This window comes from Sphaeramia orbicularis, chromosome 9, assembly GCF_902148855.1.
Source record: "Sphaeramia orbicularis chromosome 9, fSphaOr1.1, whole genome shotgun sequence".
NCBI lineage: Eukaryota > Metazoa > Chordata > Actinopteri > Kurtiformes > Apogonidae > Sphaeramia > Sphaeramia orbicularis.
The window spans coordinates 6390110-6403693 of NC_043965.1; the positions used below are offsets into that span (position 1 = coordinate 6390110).

The following is a 13584-nucleotide window of genomic DNA, read 5'->3' on the forward strand; positions in this document are numbered from 1 at the left end:
GTCTGTCCATATGCAAGATAACTCAAAAAGTTATGGATGGATTTGGATGAAAATTTCAGGAAATGTTGATACTGGCACAAGGAGGGGGGGGGTGCACGGGGGGGCCCACTGATCTGCCTTGGCGGAGGTCTGTTTATTTATTTATTTTTTTGGTCATGTCATTTGTCATTTTAATGTCGTTCTGGCTGTACGTTCTGTGATCCACTCCCCCTCTAGAGGCTTTGCCTTTGCCAGGTCATTATTATTATTATAAATAAGAATGTTTTCTTACTGAGTAAACCAGGGGTGTCAAACTCATTTTAGTTCAGGGGCCACATTCAGCTAAATTTCATCTGCAGTGGGCCGAACCAGTAAAATAATAACATAATAATAATAAATAATGTCAACTCCAAACTTTTCTCTATATTTTACAGTGAAAAAAGTCAAATTAAACAACGAAAATATTACATCTACAAACTGTCCTTTCAAACAATGTGAAAATTTTAACAAACTGAAATAATAAGTGTAGTTTTAACAATATTCTTCCTCAGTTTATCATTTCCACATGTCCATGATAACGTACAGATCACAGTGGATCTACAAATACTAAACATTTAGTATCAGGCAGAATATTGTTAAAACTGCACTTATTTTTCTTAAGACATTTAAGGTCGTTCATATTTGTTCAGATTAGTCACATTTTTTGAGAAATTATACTTTGTTTTAGTGTAAATACATGAAAATACTTACATTTGAAAAGAGAAAAATGTGGAGTTGTGAGCATTTATAGATTACTATGATAGTATTTTACTGGTCTGACCTACTGGAGATTGAATTGGTCTGCGTGTGAAACCTGAACTAAAATGATTGTTAATTTCTTAATATTTATTTTTGCATTTCATAAATTCCTCCCAAGGGCCAGACTGGATCCTTTAGCGGGCCATATTTTGGCCCCTGGGCCGCATGTTTGACATCTGTGGACTAAACCCTTCTATTATCCTCAAATATTACTAACACATTTTACCCTTGGAGTCAATCTGACCGCAGGGATATTTGCCTCCAGTAAATGATTTACAGAAAATTGTTGACCAAGTTCTTGCATCAGGCACTTTGTTAATTTTTGTTCTTACTTACATTGCACTTGAGATCAAAATTTTAGAGGGGAGGCATGTGTACTTAGTGATAACTCCAAGCCTACATTGACTTCCTCATTTTGGCAGGAGTTCACATGTCCAGTGTTTTCCCACATGCCCACACCAGCAGAAGAATCAAAGTTCTGGTGGGAATAGTTGTTTTCCCACCCCCGTTATGGATCAACTCAAAAGGATCAATAAGCTTAGATTTTCCCTCAATGGCTCCTTAAAGTCATTTGAAAAAACTTGGAGACCTCTTAAATTCTATTGAATTCTCGACATCTTCGTCTGATCGTGATGACTGAGCCGCCCCCCCCCCGTTTTGTTTGTTTTTTGTTTGTTTATTTGTTTGATTTTAGCTACTTTTTTGTTTTGTTTTGTTAGTTAGACAATTGTTGTATCTATTCTGTACTGATTACTTGTCAATATTGGATTTACATTAAACACTGTCTTCTTTTGGGTAGGGTGGGATTGTAGGAGGGATTAAAAGAAAAATGAAAGAATGTTAGTCCTTTTTATCACATTGGACTGTCATGCCTGTGAAATTACTTCCAATAAAGAAAGTTAACTAAAAAAAAAGTTTTCCACAGCTAAAACCACTTGGCCTCAAACTGACCCCAGAGGAAGACCAATGTGTGCAGTATGTGTTCAGCACATTGAAAAAATATCAACATGACATATAATGCTTAATCAGTTGTCCTCATCAAATTACCGTAAATTCTGGACTATAGACCGCACCTGAATATAAGTCGCAGACCCTAATTTTAGACAGAAAATCAATTTTATACACGTATAAGCCGCGCTGGTTTACAAGCCGCGGGTGTCCACCAGTGGTGATTTCACATAGACTGGAAGAGAAGCCCAGCTTCCCCTATCATTACCAAAATTAAATGGTTAAATCTGTTTGGTTGTGTTGACATTTCATTGACTACACATGTGTTAAAACACGTTCATCTCACAGACGAGTTGGTTCAGAATCAGCTTTATCACAAATCATCAGACTCCATGTTGTTCACTTCTCATACATTCCCGTTGCGCTGTTTCCTCATACGATCTATGGTCAGTGCATTTCCCCGTTGAAGCCTGGCTTCTATGGGAGTCTATGGAACCGAGTGGAACCTTTTTTTTCATTGCGTCAAAACTGGACGGTAATTGGATAAAGGTTTTCTTTGAGTTCAAATGAAATTCTTCCCTGTATGTAAATGGGTCTGATATGTGTGAGCTTGCTGTCATATCTATAGGTTGATTCGTTGTTAATATGATGATTAAAAAACAAAAGACAAAAAACGAGGCAATAAAAGGATAGTAATAAAAGCACATTTTCTCTTTCTTTTTTTTGTCGGTGGACTTATCGGGGTTTCCTTTGGATTTGCCAGTTGACTTGCTTTTGCGCCCTGTGGATTCACGGACTTAAAATGACTTGAAAGACACTTGAAAGTGAACAATTTTTGTTTTTCGTTAGAGTAGGACTTTTAATTTATTTTTAAAATATATTAAAAACAAGTAATTACGTCTGTTGTAATATCATTTTCATTTAACATTACGCACGACGTGCATTAATTCTGAGATGCTTTAAATTTATGACGGTCTCTGGAGAGCTTTATTGGGTGTTTTCATTCAGAGTTTTGTTTTGTATATTTGTGAAACAATATTAACATTTGAAGGTTTACTATTTTTCCTTAAAAGTTCCCCTTTTGTGTGTGTTAATATTAACTTTATAAAGGTTAAGTTGTTAATGTTACCCATTCCTGCATACCTGCTAACAATAGACAGATTCTTCCCTGGGTGTGGCAGGTGGCAATAAGGGAAAATCGTCGTATAAGCCGCGTCGGAGTATAAGCCGAAGTGTTTAAAGCGTGGGAAAAAAGTAGCGGCTTATAGTCTGGAATTTACGGTAGGAAAAGTCATGAAATACGAAGCAAAAAAACAAAAACAAAAGTGAACTATTTTTTAAATGACAAACATTGAATGGGGTCAAATTAACACCGAGGATAGTACGCAGGTTAACATCTTCTTACCTGGTTAAATAAAGGTTAAATAAATAAACTTAAAGGAATTGAAATAGTCACATAATTTTATCATCTGAAAAAAATGACAGTAAAAATAACTACGTTCAATATCTGGACAGATTCCATTATAATTTCTAGGGATTAAACTGAAATCTCCCAGGACTAGTAAAGAGCCTCCACAGAATTCAAAGACGTAACCACATATAATTCATTTTTATTGATATTCACAAACAAAAAGGACCTTGAACATAATCCAGTGCTGATCTTTTGTGGGCGTCTGTACCTTCTCAGTGACACTCTGTGTGTTGATCTGATCCCTCAGTTCCAGACTCATCTGTTTGAAGCGTTCGGCCCGTTGACTTTCTCCTCCGCTGCACAGTACATTACGGTAGGTCTGAAGAACCGGACGCTGCTTCTCGGGGACCAATAGGATCTTACTGAGCTCAGTAGCCCCGCCTTCCCCACAGGTTAGGACTTCCAACATGGCACCAGTCAGAAGGACCCCCTGTAGAAGACAAACACTGGTCATGTCAGTGTTTCTACAGTCATGAATACTATGGTGTATGTTGGCCAGCTGTACCTCTGCCTCCTTCAGGCCCTGCTGGTCGTTTCTCTGGTTTCCTGTGACGTCGGACAGACCTAAAGCGCGGGACATCAGTTTGAGCAGAGCCTGTCTGTGGGCTGCTTTTGATGGATCTTGTAAAGCTTTGTGAATGAGGCCTCCTTCCAGACTGTGTACTCCACCCAGAACCTTCTCCTGGGGGGGCAAGGCATGATTACCAGATTACCAGATTACCATGATTATCAGAAATTTTTGTCAAAATGCAAGAAATTCAGCAAAAAAAAAAAAAAAAGCATTTATTTCAGAGGCTCCGTAGTTACCATGGAAACACTGTCATCTTCTACAACATTGATTCACCAGTAAAACCCATGGAGTTGGATCAATGACAGTGGATGGACACACTGGGTTTACGGTCAATTAATGATAGATTTTGCTGAAAAAGTCACTTTTTCTTCAGTTTTCGCTGTTCTGATATAATAACAGTTGAATGTGAAGGCTTTGGGGTGCCTCAGGGCTCTATTCTGGATCCTATTTTCTTTGCATTTGCTGCCCCTTGGTTCCAGTTGTAGAAAGCACAACATCCAATTTCATTGTTTTGCAGATGATGTGCAAATCTATATCTGATAAATGACAGTGGATGGAGATGTTTTTACTTCCAGCTGAAAAAGTCACATTTTCTCTGTTTTTGAAATAATAACCCTCAACTTTAATCGAAGCTTTTATGCACATCTACATAATCAGTGAATTAAATATAGGAAAATACACAACTTTTCCTGAAAAAAATGCAAAATACAGAGGATAATATTGTAATAAATAATGATAAATTGCTTAAGAAAGGTTAAATATAGAGAAAAATTCATTTGGGAACTGACACAAAAGTAGCCCTAGGTCTTTCTGAGTTAAAGGTATCTTATCCCATCACTGTCTGCAGTTCTATTTACAGACTGAACTTACCTCCAGATAGTGTATTTTTCCTCCAGGACTGTGGTCTTTGGCGCCCTGAATCAAACTCTGAGCCCCTCCTCCGTCTTTGGGAGCCGATCCAAAGAGGAGGCTGTAAACCTACCGGACGACACACAGGGTCATACGCCACGAATCCATGGGGGTAACAAACACCTGGTTTTCAAGTTGTGTATCCTGTTGTGATGTTTGTGATACTTCAACAGTCAGCGGCTCACCTCTCTCTGGCTGACGGGCGTGTTGAGCAGCAGGCCGGCCGTGGCGTCCGACAGGGACAGGTTCTTTACCAGGAACTGCTGGAAAGACGTCTGGTTCTTCAACACGCTCGCAAGTACGAAACCTGCGACACATGAGGAAAACAGTGAAAAGAGAGCAGAGATTAGTGAAGGAAGTAGATGAAGGCTTCACAGCTTCCACCTGTCAGACTCCTGCACCTGTGTCCACATCTGAGCCCAGTCCATGACAAATACACTATGTGGACAAAAGTATGTGGACACGTTGAATTCAGGTGTTTCTTTTCTAACAGGGGTCTGGGATACAACACAATAACGCAGTGTTTTTCAACCTTGGGGTCAGGACCCCACATGGGATCGCCTGGAATTCAAATTGAAATTGAAATTTCTAGTAATTGATTAAAAAAAAGTAGTAATAAAAAATATATGGTGAGTTGACAGAGACAATCCCAATCCATAAAAGACATGACAGACTCTGAATCTGAAACTGCAGCACTGTGGTACTGTTTATCTGTCAAATGTTCATTGTGGTCGGTTTCAGATGCTGCAGCTCTTTCATAATTCATAGTTTGAGTTCTTGTTTGTTCAGTATTAATTGTCAGCCTTGGAAATCCAAGCTGGACTGACTGTACATATCCTGACCAAGGAAAATCAAATTCTCACTTTGTGCAGTAATCTACACCTGGATTTACTGCCTCCGTCCAGAAAAATATACATTATATAGATTAAATGTCCTCTAAAATTAATGTTTATTTGCAACATAGTATAGCAAACTACTACATAATCAAAAACAAATAAATTTTAGCAAAAAAATGTCTCTGTTTTGAATATCTGGGGTCGCCAGAAATTTGTGATGTTAAAATGGGGTCATGAGCCAAATAAGGCTGGGAACCACTGCAATAATGACAAATAAAATAATATAGTTTTATATCCTCCTGAGACCCAGGAAAGTAAAAGTTTTGGCTTTTTTATATAAATAATTGCTTTTATTGGAATCAGCAAGATGCAACAGTTTTTTCAGATGCAATTTTAAAATTTTTATGGAATGTCCTTTGGAGTGGACAGCGCTTTTTTTTTTTTTTTTTTTTTTCAAAGTAAAGTTGTGAAACTCTTGTCCCCTACAGAGGACAAAATGCATTGCTGGGTCTCAGGAGGTTATTGGGATAAATATCATTACATTGGTTAGTTTATCTTAAATTGGTTTAATTGGTTGTTTGTGAAGCTTCTCTGAGTGTCAAAAAAAGGACTATATAAGTGTGATGTATTATTATTATTATTATTATTTATTATTATCTAATTGCTATCTTAGCTTCCAAAATGAATCAGTATTTTTTTTTTTTTTTTTAACTTTTTATTTTAATATTTTAAATAATTTTTACAGTGCAAAAACAACAACAACAAAAAGAAACTCACACAATACAACAAGGGGGAATGCTGTTCCTGATGCATTCGACTGCTTTTCCGTACCTGATCTGATATCAAGAATTTCTGTCCTTGAATATGATCCGTTTCTCCCATCTTCACTTAAAAGTTCTCATCTTAATCCTCAGATGAAATGTTAATTTTTCCATGGTATATATTTCCTCTGTAATGTCCAGCCATTGTTGTGGTCGAAGAGGGCTGAATCAGAGTTTTACTTAATTTCTCTCAACACTAATTTTTTTTTTTATCCATGACTATGATTTTAAATGTTCTACCTCTAAATTTCTAAAATATTTTTCGTGCTCTGACTGTAAATAATAATTTGTACAAATGGCTCTAATTGGGTTTTAATACAGTGATTTTAAACATTCTATCTCTAAATTTCCAAAATATTTTTCATCCTCTGATAATAATTGGATAAATCTAGATATAGAAAAGAACTAGAAGCACTCAGAGAGCGCAGACCTCCACCAAGGCTGATCAGTGGCCCCCCCCCGTGGGCCCCTGGGCCCCCCCACCCCCGATCACCACCAAAATTTAATCATTTCTTCCTTATCCCATTTCCAACAAACCCTGAAAATTTCATCCAAATCTGTCCATAACTTTTTGAGTTATGTTGCACACTAACGATCAGTGCCCCCCCCCCCCCCCCCCCCCCCCCCCCCGTGGGCCCCCCCCCACCCCCGATCACCACCAAAATTTAATCATTTCTTCCTTATCCCATTTCCAACAAACCCTGAAAATTTCATCCAAATTTGTTCATAACTTTTTGAGTTATGTTGCACACTAACGGACAGACAAACAAACAAACAAACCCTGGCAAAAACATAACCTCCTTGGCGGAGGTAATAATTTTCTACCACAACTAACCATCTCACTTCGGAAGAAAATCTCCCATTAAACTTTAAGGAAATATTGATGTTTATAAACTATATGGACAAAAATATTGGGACACATCATAGCTACAGATGGAAGATGTAAAACAGAAAAGTATTGTCATCTGGTCAAAAATAATACAACAATATATGCCATGAACTGCTGTAGATGTACATTATTTGTCAAAGTCTTAAATGTTTTCATGAATCATAACTGTCATGTTTAATGTTTTTTTTTTTTTTCCAGTATATTAGTACTTTGTAGTCTATGTGATGTTTATTAAGTTGGTTGTTTGTCCAGTATGGACGACTGAACCCGCCATATTAAAAATAAATACGGAAATATAAAAATGGCTTGATAAATTCATTTCTGTACCATTTATTTATCTATTTTGTCCTTATTTATATTTTTCCTTATTTAATTTTTATCCCTGCATTTATCTCTGCGTTGCTTTCTATTTACATTTTATCTCGTTTCTTATTTAATTCTATATTTTATTTTCATCTGACATCTTATTAATTTATTGGCTTTTTTTTTTATTTATAGTCATATTTACCTTTTCAGTATTCCCCCTTTTGCATTTTCTTCCTCTATTTATTTCTCCAAGCCTATTTATTTCTGCATTGCCTTCACAACAGACGGAAATTAGCTTCTCTGCTAAATCTGGTGCATGCATCTTGTTCTTTGCAACTAATGCCAATACACACTGTCCTGTAACTAATAATAAATACAAACTTAGATCTTTAAATAAATTTAAAAAAACACCACTTTGCAGGTGGACACTATAAATTCTACAAATCAATGTTCCAAAGAGCACAAATAGAATACATACAGTACATAAAGGCTGTCACTTAACAACAAATGCATCAATAAAAACCAAACAAACTAACAAAATAAGAGGCATGCACTGAGAAATTAAAGTTATATATGAAACCTTTTCTTTTTTTTTTTTTCCTTTTTTTGCTCTTTTTGTACAAACTATTTCAAAACTCACTTGGTCTGACTAATATTTTTAACTTAAACTAAGTCATTTGACTCACACAGCCTGCAGGTGTTGCAGTTTGTGCTGCTATTTGCATAAAATCACAGACAGGAGGTGAATTATTACATTTTATTTACTGCAAGTCATGAAGAACAGAAAAGCCTCCTGCATCGTAGGCGCTGAACTAACGTATATGCATGTATACTGTTCACCAACACAGTGGATTAGAAAGGAAACAATGAGGCTATGATTGAAGTGTGATGTGGTGCACGTCACTGGGTGAATTCTAAGTACAGGTATGCAGGATTTCCGTCTTTTAAAAAGCACTTTTCAGGTCTGATAAAGCAGGGTGTCAAACATAAGGTTCATGGGCCAAAATCGGTCCACCAAAGGGTCTAATCCTGCCTGTGGGAGGAATCAATGTTTTTTTTGTTTTCAATTTTTTACGTGGATTTTCACATGGATGCATCATACAGTGTGTACATTTTTACTGCCCTTCTTAACACAAGTCCTAACCTCCAACATAGATATAAGCATAAACATGTAAATATTTATTATTTTTATTATTTATTATTTTTTTATTATTTTCACAAGATCTTGGAAAGTCTTTTCTTCATATTTAATGGCTTAGATATATTACTTTAATCTCTCAGTATTGTTAAAATTGAGATTAAATATCCATACATTAAAAATGCTACAAAAATAAACAGGTTTTCATAGGTGTCCTAATTTGTTTCATATGACTGTATACCAAAAGACATCAGGAATATGAACAGGAGGCACGTAGCATTCACACAAATTCTAGATGTGAAAACAGAGCAAAAGCAAAATAATAAATAAATAAAATATCGTTAAATAAATAGCAATTATAAAAAAAAAGATGAAGAATTAACAATAAAAGAAATTAAAAATGTATAATACCTACAGTTACTCAGGTGATGAGTAGTGATTTGATGTTAAAGTAATGATGAGGTTCTCATTCTATAAGTTTCTGTGTACGTTACAAAAGGCTGCCATGCTTTATAGAATTTTGCGGTTGATCCTGCTAACGTACATCTGATCTTCTCCATTTGTAAAAACCTCATGACATCTGTAATCCACTGATCATGTGTGGGAGGGGTTTCCTCGGTGGGACTAATTTATGAAATCAAGAGAGTCCAGATCATTTTGGTCCAGGGGTCACATGCAGACCAATATGATATCCAGTAAAATAGTAACATAATAACCTATAAATAATGACAACTCCAATCTTTTCTCTTTGTTTTAGTGCAGGGCTGTCAAACTCATTTTGGTTCAGGGGCCATATTCAGCCCAATTTGATCTCAAGTGGGCCAGACTAGTAGAATAATGACTTAATAATCTATAAATAATGACAAATCCAAGTTTTTCATTTTGTTTTAGTACAAAAAAACCCCCAATTAAATCAGGAAAATATTTACATTTTACAAAAAGATGTGAATAACCTGAAAAAAACCGAAATTTCATTAGAAAAATTAGTGCAATTTTAACAATATTATGCTTTGACTTATTATTTATACATGTACATTTACACACAGTGTTGCATAAACATTTGGTAATAAGCAGAATATTGTTAAAATTTTGGAGTTTGGAACTAAAATTTCAACAATTTCTACAATATTATATCTAAGCTTATTATTAACACAACTCCAGATCACAGTGGATCCATAAATGCACAAAACCTTTAGTAACAGACAGAATATTGTTCAAATTGCACATTTCGGGTTGTTCATCATTGTTTTTATTTATGTATTTATTTGCATTTTATTGTGAAAAAAGTGTTTTGTAAATGTAAATATTTTCACAGTGTATGTTATTTTTTTCACTTAAATTTTTCTCAAAGAAAATTTGTCGTTGTCATTATTTATTGGTTATTGTGTTGTTATTTTACTGCAGATCACATTGGTCTGAATGTGCAACCTGAACCAAAATGATTTGGACAACCTGGACTGTTTAGGTTCATTTTTGCACTTTCATCCTGCGGGCCGGAATGGAACCTTTGGCCCCAGGGCCGCATGTTTGACACCTGTGTTTTAGTGCAAAAAATAATTCAATTATGAAAATATTGAACCTGAAACGTTTAACCTCCTAAGACCCAGGAAATGTCAGCAAAGTACCAGCTTTTTTTGTTTTTTTATTAAATCAGTGCCTATATTAGAAACATCATGATGCAACAGTTTTTTTCAGATGCAGTTTTAAAAATTTTTATGGAATGTCCTTTGTGGTGGACAGTTTTCTTTTCTTTTTTTTGTATAAAGTTGTGAAACTTTTGTCCACAAATGTGGACAGAAAACCCATACCTGGGTCTGAGGAGGTTAAAGGAAATTAAGCGCATATTTTCCATAATACTCCTGTTATTAAATGTTTTCGTGTTTTTGTGGATCCATAATGCACATGTATAACAGCTAAAATTTCCTTAAGGGGTCAAATGAGTGGCCATTTTTGTCAAAAAAAAAAAAAAGTTGTAAGAATGCATAGAACTGTGTTGAAATAATACTAATCCATTTGTGCACAGACTACTGATATTATTTGACAGTGGAAGTTATATTTTTGGAAATATGGATTTGGAATAGCATGTGTATGTGAAAACTTTTGCTGGTGGACGGACGTGACATTACCCATGATGCTCTGGTCAGTACCAGTACTTTATTAGTAATAAACTTATAGACTTACTATTGCTAATTCTCCTCTTATTCATAAATGTTAGTATTGTGGATCTAAAACTAACAGCTGACACAAAAACACAAATGTGTCAGTGGACGGATGTGACATGGTTGTTGTGGATCCCATCATACTGATGCTCTGCAGCCATGTCAGCGTTTACACTAATGATCCCTGTGCAAAAACTAGGATCACAATTATTTATTGTATAGTTTATCATCAGAATAAGAGGAAATAACAATATAGAATTGTTATTTCTTTATAAAAATGCTTATTATTAGAAAACTGTTGATTTAAAAAGTGACTGTGACATTCTTAATGTATGTATTGGCGTAACATAAGCAGGATGGATCAGCACCATACTCCATATGAACCTGTAAAAATAAAACATGTGATTGTAGGAGAGAATCTGGTAAGAAAAACTGGGGAATCTAAAAGAATAGAATATTTGTTTTTCAGGTAAATTCAGTTCAAATATAACTTGACCATTTGTGACATGAAAATATAGCATTAATTGTGATGAAATTGGACATTTTTGAGCTGAAAACATAGTTCATATGAGCATCAACATGTTGAACAGAACTGAAATCCTGTAAATTTGCATAACTTGCATTTACCAACACAAAGTTCCTTTGGGGATTCACTTAGATTGATTTCTTATGCACAAAGACATAAATAAGACCTCTAAGCAAATTTTAGCCGATAAATGATAAGTTGAGGCATAATATTGTTAAAATTACACTTATTTTTCTTAAGAAATTTCAGCTTTTTCAGGTTATTCACATCTTCTTTGTTTGGATAGCTTGTAAATGTCAATATTTTCTTATTTAAAGTATTTTTTTGCACTAAAACAAACAGAAAAATTAGGATTTGTCATTATTTTAAGGTTATCATGCTATTATTTTACTGGTCCGACTCACTTCAGATCAAATTGGGCTAAATGTTGGAACCTGAAAGAAAATGCGTCTGACACCCCCGCTGTACACCTGTTACTAAATTATAAAGTGAGATTCAAGGTGTTTTGTCAGTCAGCTTTGGAACAGCTTAGAGGTGTGCTTTGGTGTTGTTTTTTTTATGGAGGGAAACCAGGCCAGTTCTCCCCTCCCCTAATCTAATCTACTCTAATCTAATTGGCCTCTGGCTTTATTTATCTGCATCTTCAGCAAAACTCTGCACATACTCTGACGGAAAAAAGAACCCCCCCCCCCCCCCCCCCCCGTCCAAACTCTCTCCAGACAGTGGTGAATGTGAGCTGTGTCAGACCTTGGCTGCTGTTGAAGTCGTGGTCTGCAGGTAAAGGGGCGGAGCTCAGACTCTCCAGGTGCTGCTGCAGGTTCTCCAGCTCTTTGCCCAAACCGGGTCGGTCCGAGGTGAACAGCCGGTTCTGTTCCACCACCTCGCTGATCCTCTCCAGCAGCTGGGTGACCCTGACAGACACATTCACACACAAATGTTAACAATTAAATCTGATGTTCTGGTAACAACAACATTTTTTACTCATTTCTGATGGGAAATCGACAGACGAAACTCAGACAAAAAGACAAGTTTAATAGAAGTAAGGGATAAGATAAGATAAGATAAGATAAGATAAGATAAGATAAGATAAGATAAATAATAAGATAAGATAGAAAAGATAAATAAGATAAAATAAAATAAAAAAGATAGATAAGATAAATAGATAAGATAAGATAAGATAAGAAGATAAGATAAGAAAAGATAAAATAAGATAAATAAAATAAAAAACAAAATAAGATAAGATAAAATATGGTAAGATAAGATAAGATAAGATAAGATAGATAAGATAAGATAAGATAAGATAAGATAATATAGATGAAACAAGATAAGATATGGTAAGATAAAACAAAATAAGATAATAAATAAAATATGGATAATATAAAATAAGATTAAACAAGATAAAATAAAATAAGACAAAATAAGATAAGATAAGATAAGATAATAAAATAAAATAAAATAAGATATAAAATGAGATAGGCTAAGATAAAATAAGATAAGCTAAAATAAGATAAATAAAATATGGATAAGATAAAATAAGATTAAACAAGATAAGATAAAATAAGATAAAATAATACAAAATAAGATAAGATAAAATAAGATAAGATAAAATAAAATAAGACAAAATACGATCAGATAAAATAAGATACGATAAAATAAAATAAGATAAAATAAAACAAGACAAAATAAGATAAGACAAAATACGATAAGAAAAATAAATAAGATAAAATAAAATAAGTCAAAGTAAGATAAGATAAATAAAATAAGATATGATAAAATAAACAATAATAAGACAAATAAGATAAGATAAGATAAGATAAGATAAGATAGATAAGATAAGATAAGATAAATAGCCTTTATTAGTCCAACAAGGGGAAATTTCAGAAGTAGTCTCCTCTGGCAAAAAATATTTAAAAAACAACATCATGAATTGCAATACATGTACATTTTTTAACACAACAATATTTTCGCACACTTATTTATGTATATTTGTTTAATTATTATATTGTTAATATATAAACGTCAAGCTTATATTGTTCAAGTTATTTATTATTTTGTTGATTTATTATTGATTTTTGTTCAATTTTTATTCTTTTTTTACTTCATTTTAGGCTTTTTTTGGCTTATTTTTTTTTACATTATTTATTTTTTTGTAAATTTTTTATTTCATTGAATCAATCTTGTTCACTTTATTGACCACTATGGCTGTTTCTGTTAATTTTGTTGCTTATTTTAT

At 34.3% G+C, this 13584-nt stretch overlaps 1 protein-coding gene across 1 annotated transcript in view; it reads right to left on the minus strand.

The window, feature by feature from the left end:
• The window catches only part of LOC115425569 (ATP-binding cassette sub-family A member 2-like), a 116739-nt gene that overhangs the window by 99661 nt on the left and 3494 nt on the right, over positions 1 to 13584 (minus strand). Inside the window, 5 exon segments of the mRNA XM_030143197.1 lie at positions 3405 to 3626; positions 3702 to 3878; positions 4638 to 4745; positions 4862 to 4983; positions 12099 to 12262. Coding sequence (XP_029999057.1) covers positions 3405 to 3626; positions 3702 to 3878; positions 4638 to 4745; positions 4862 to 4983; positions 12099 to 12262 — 793 coding nt within the window.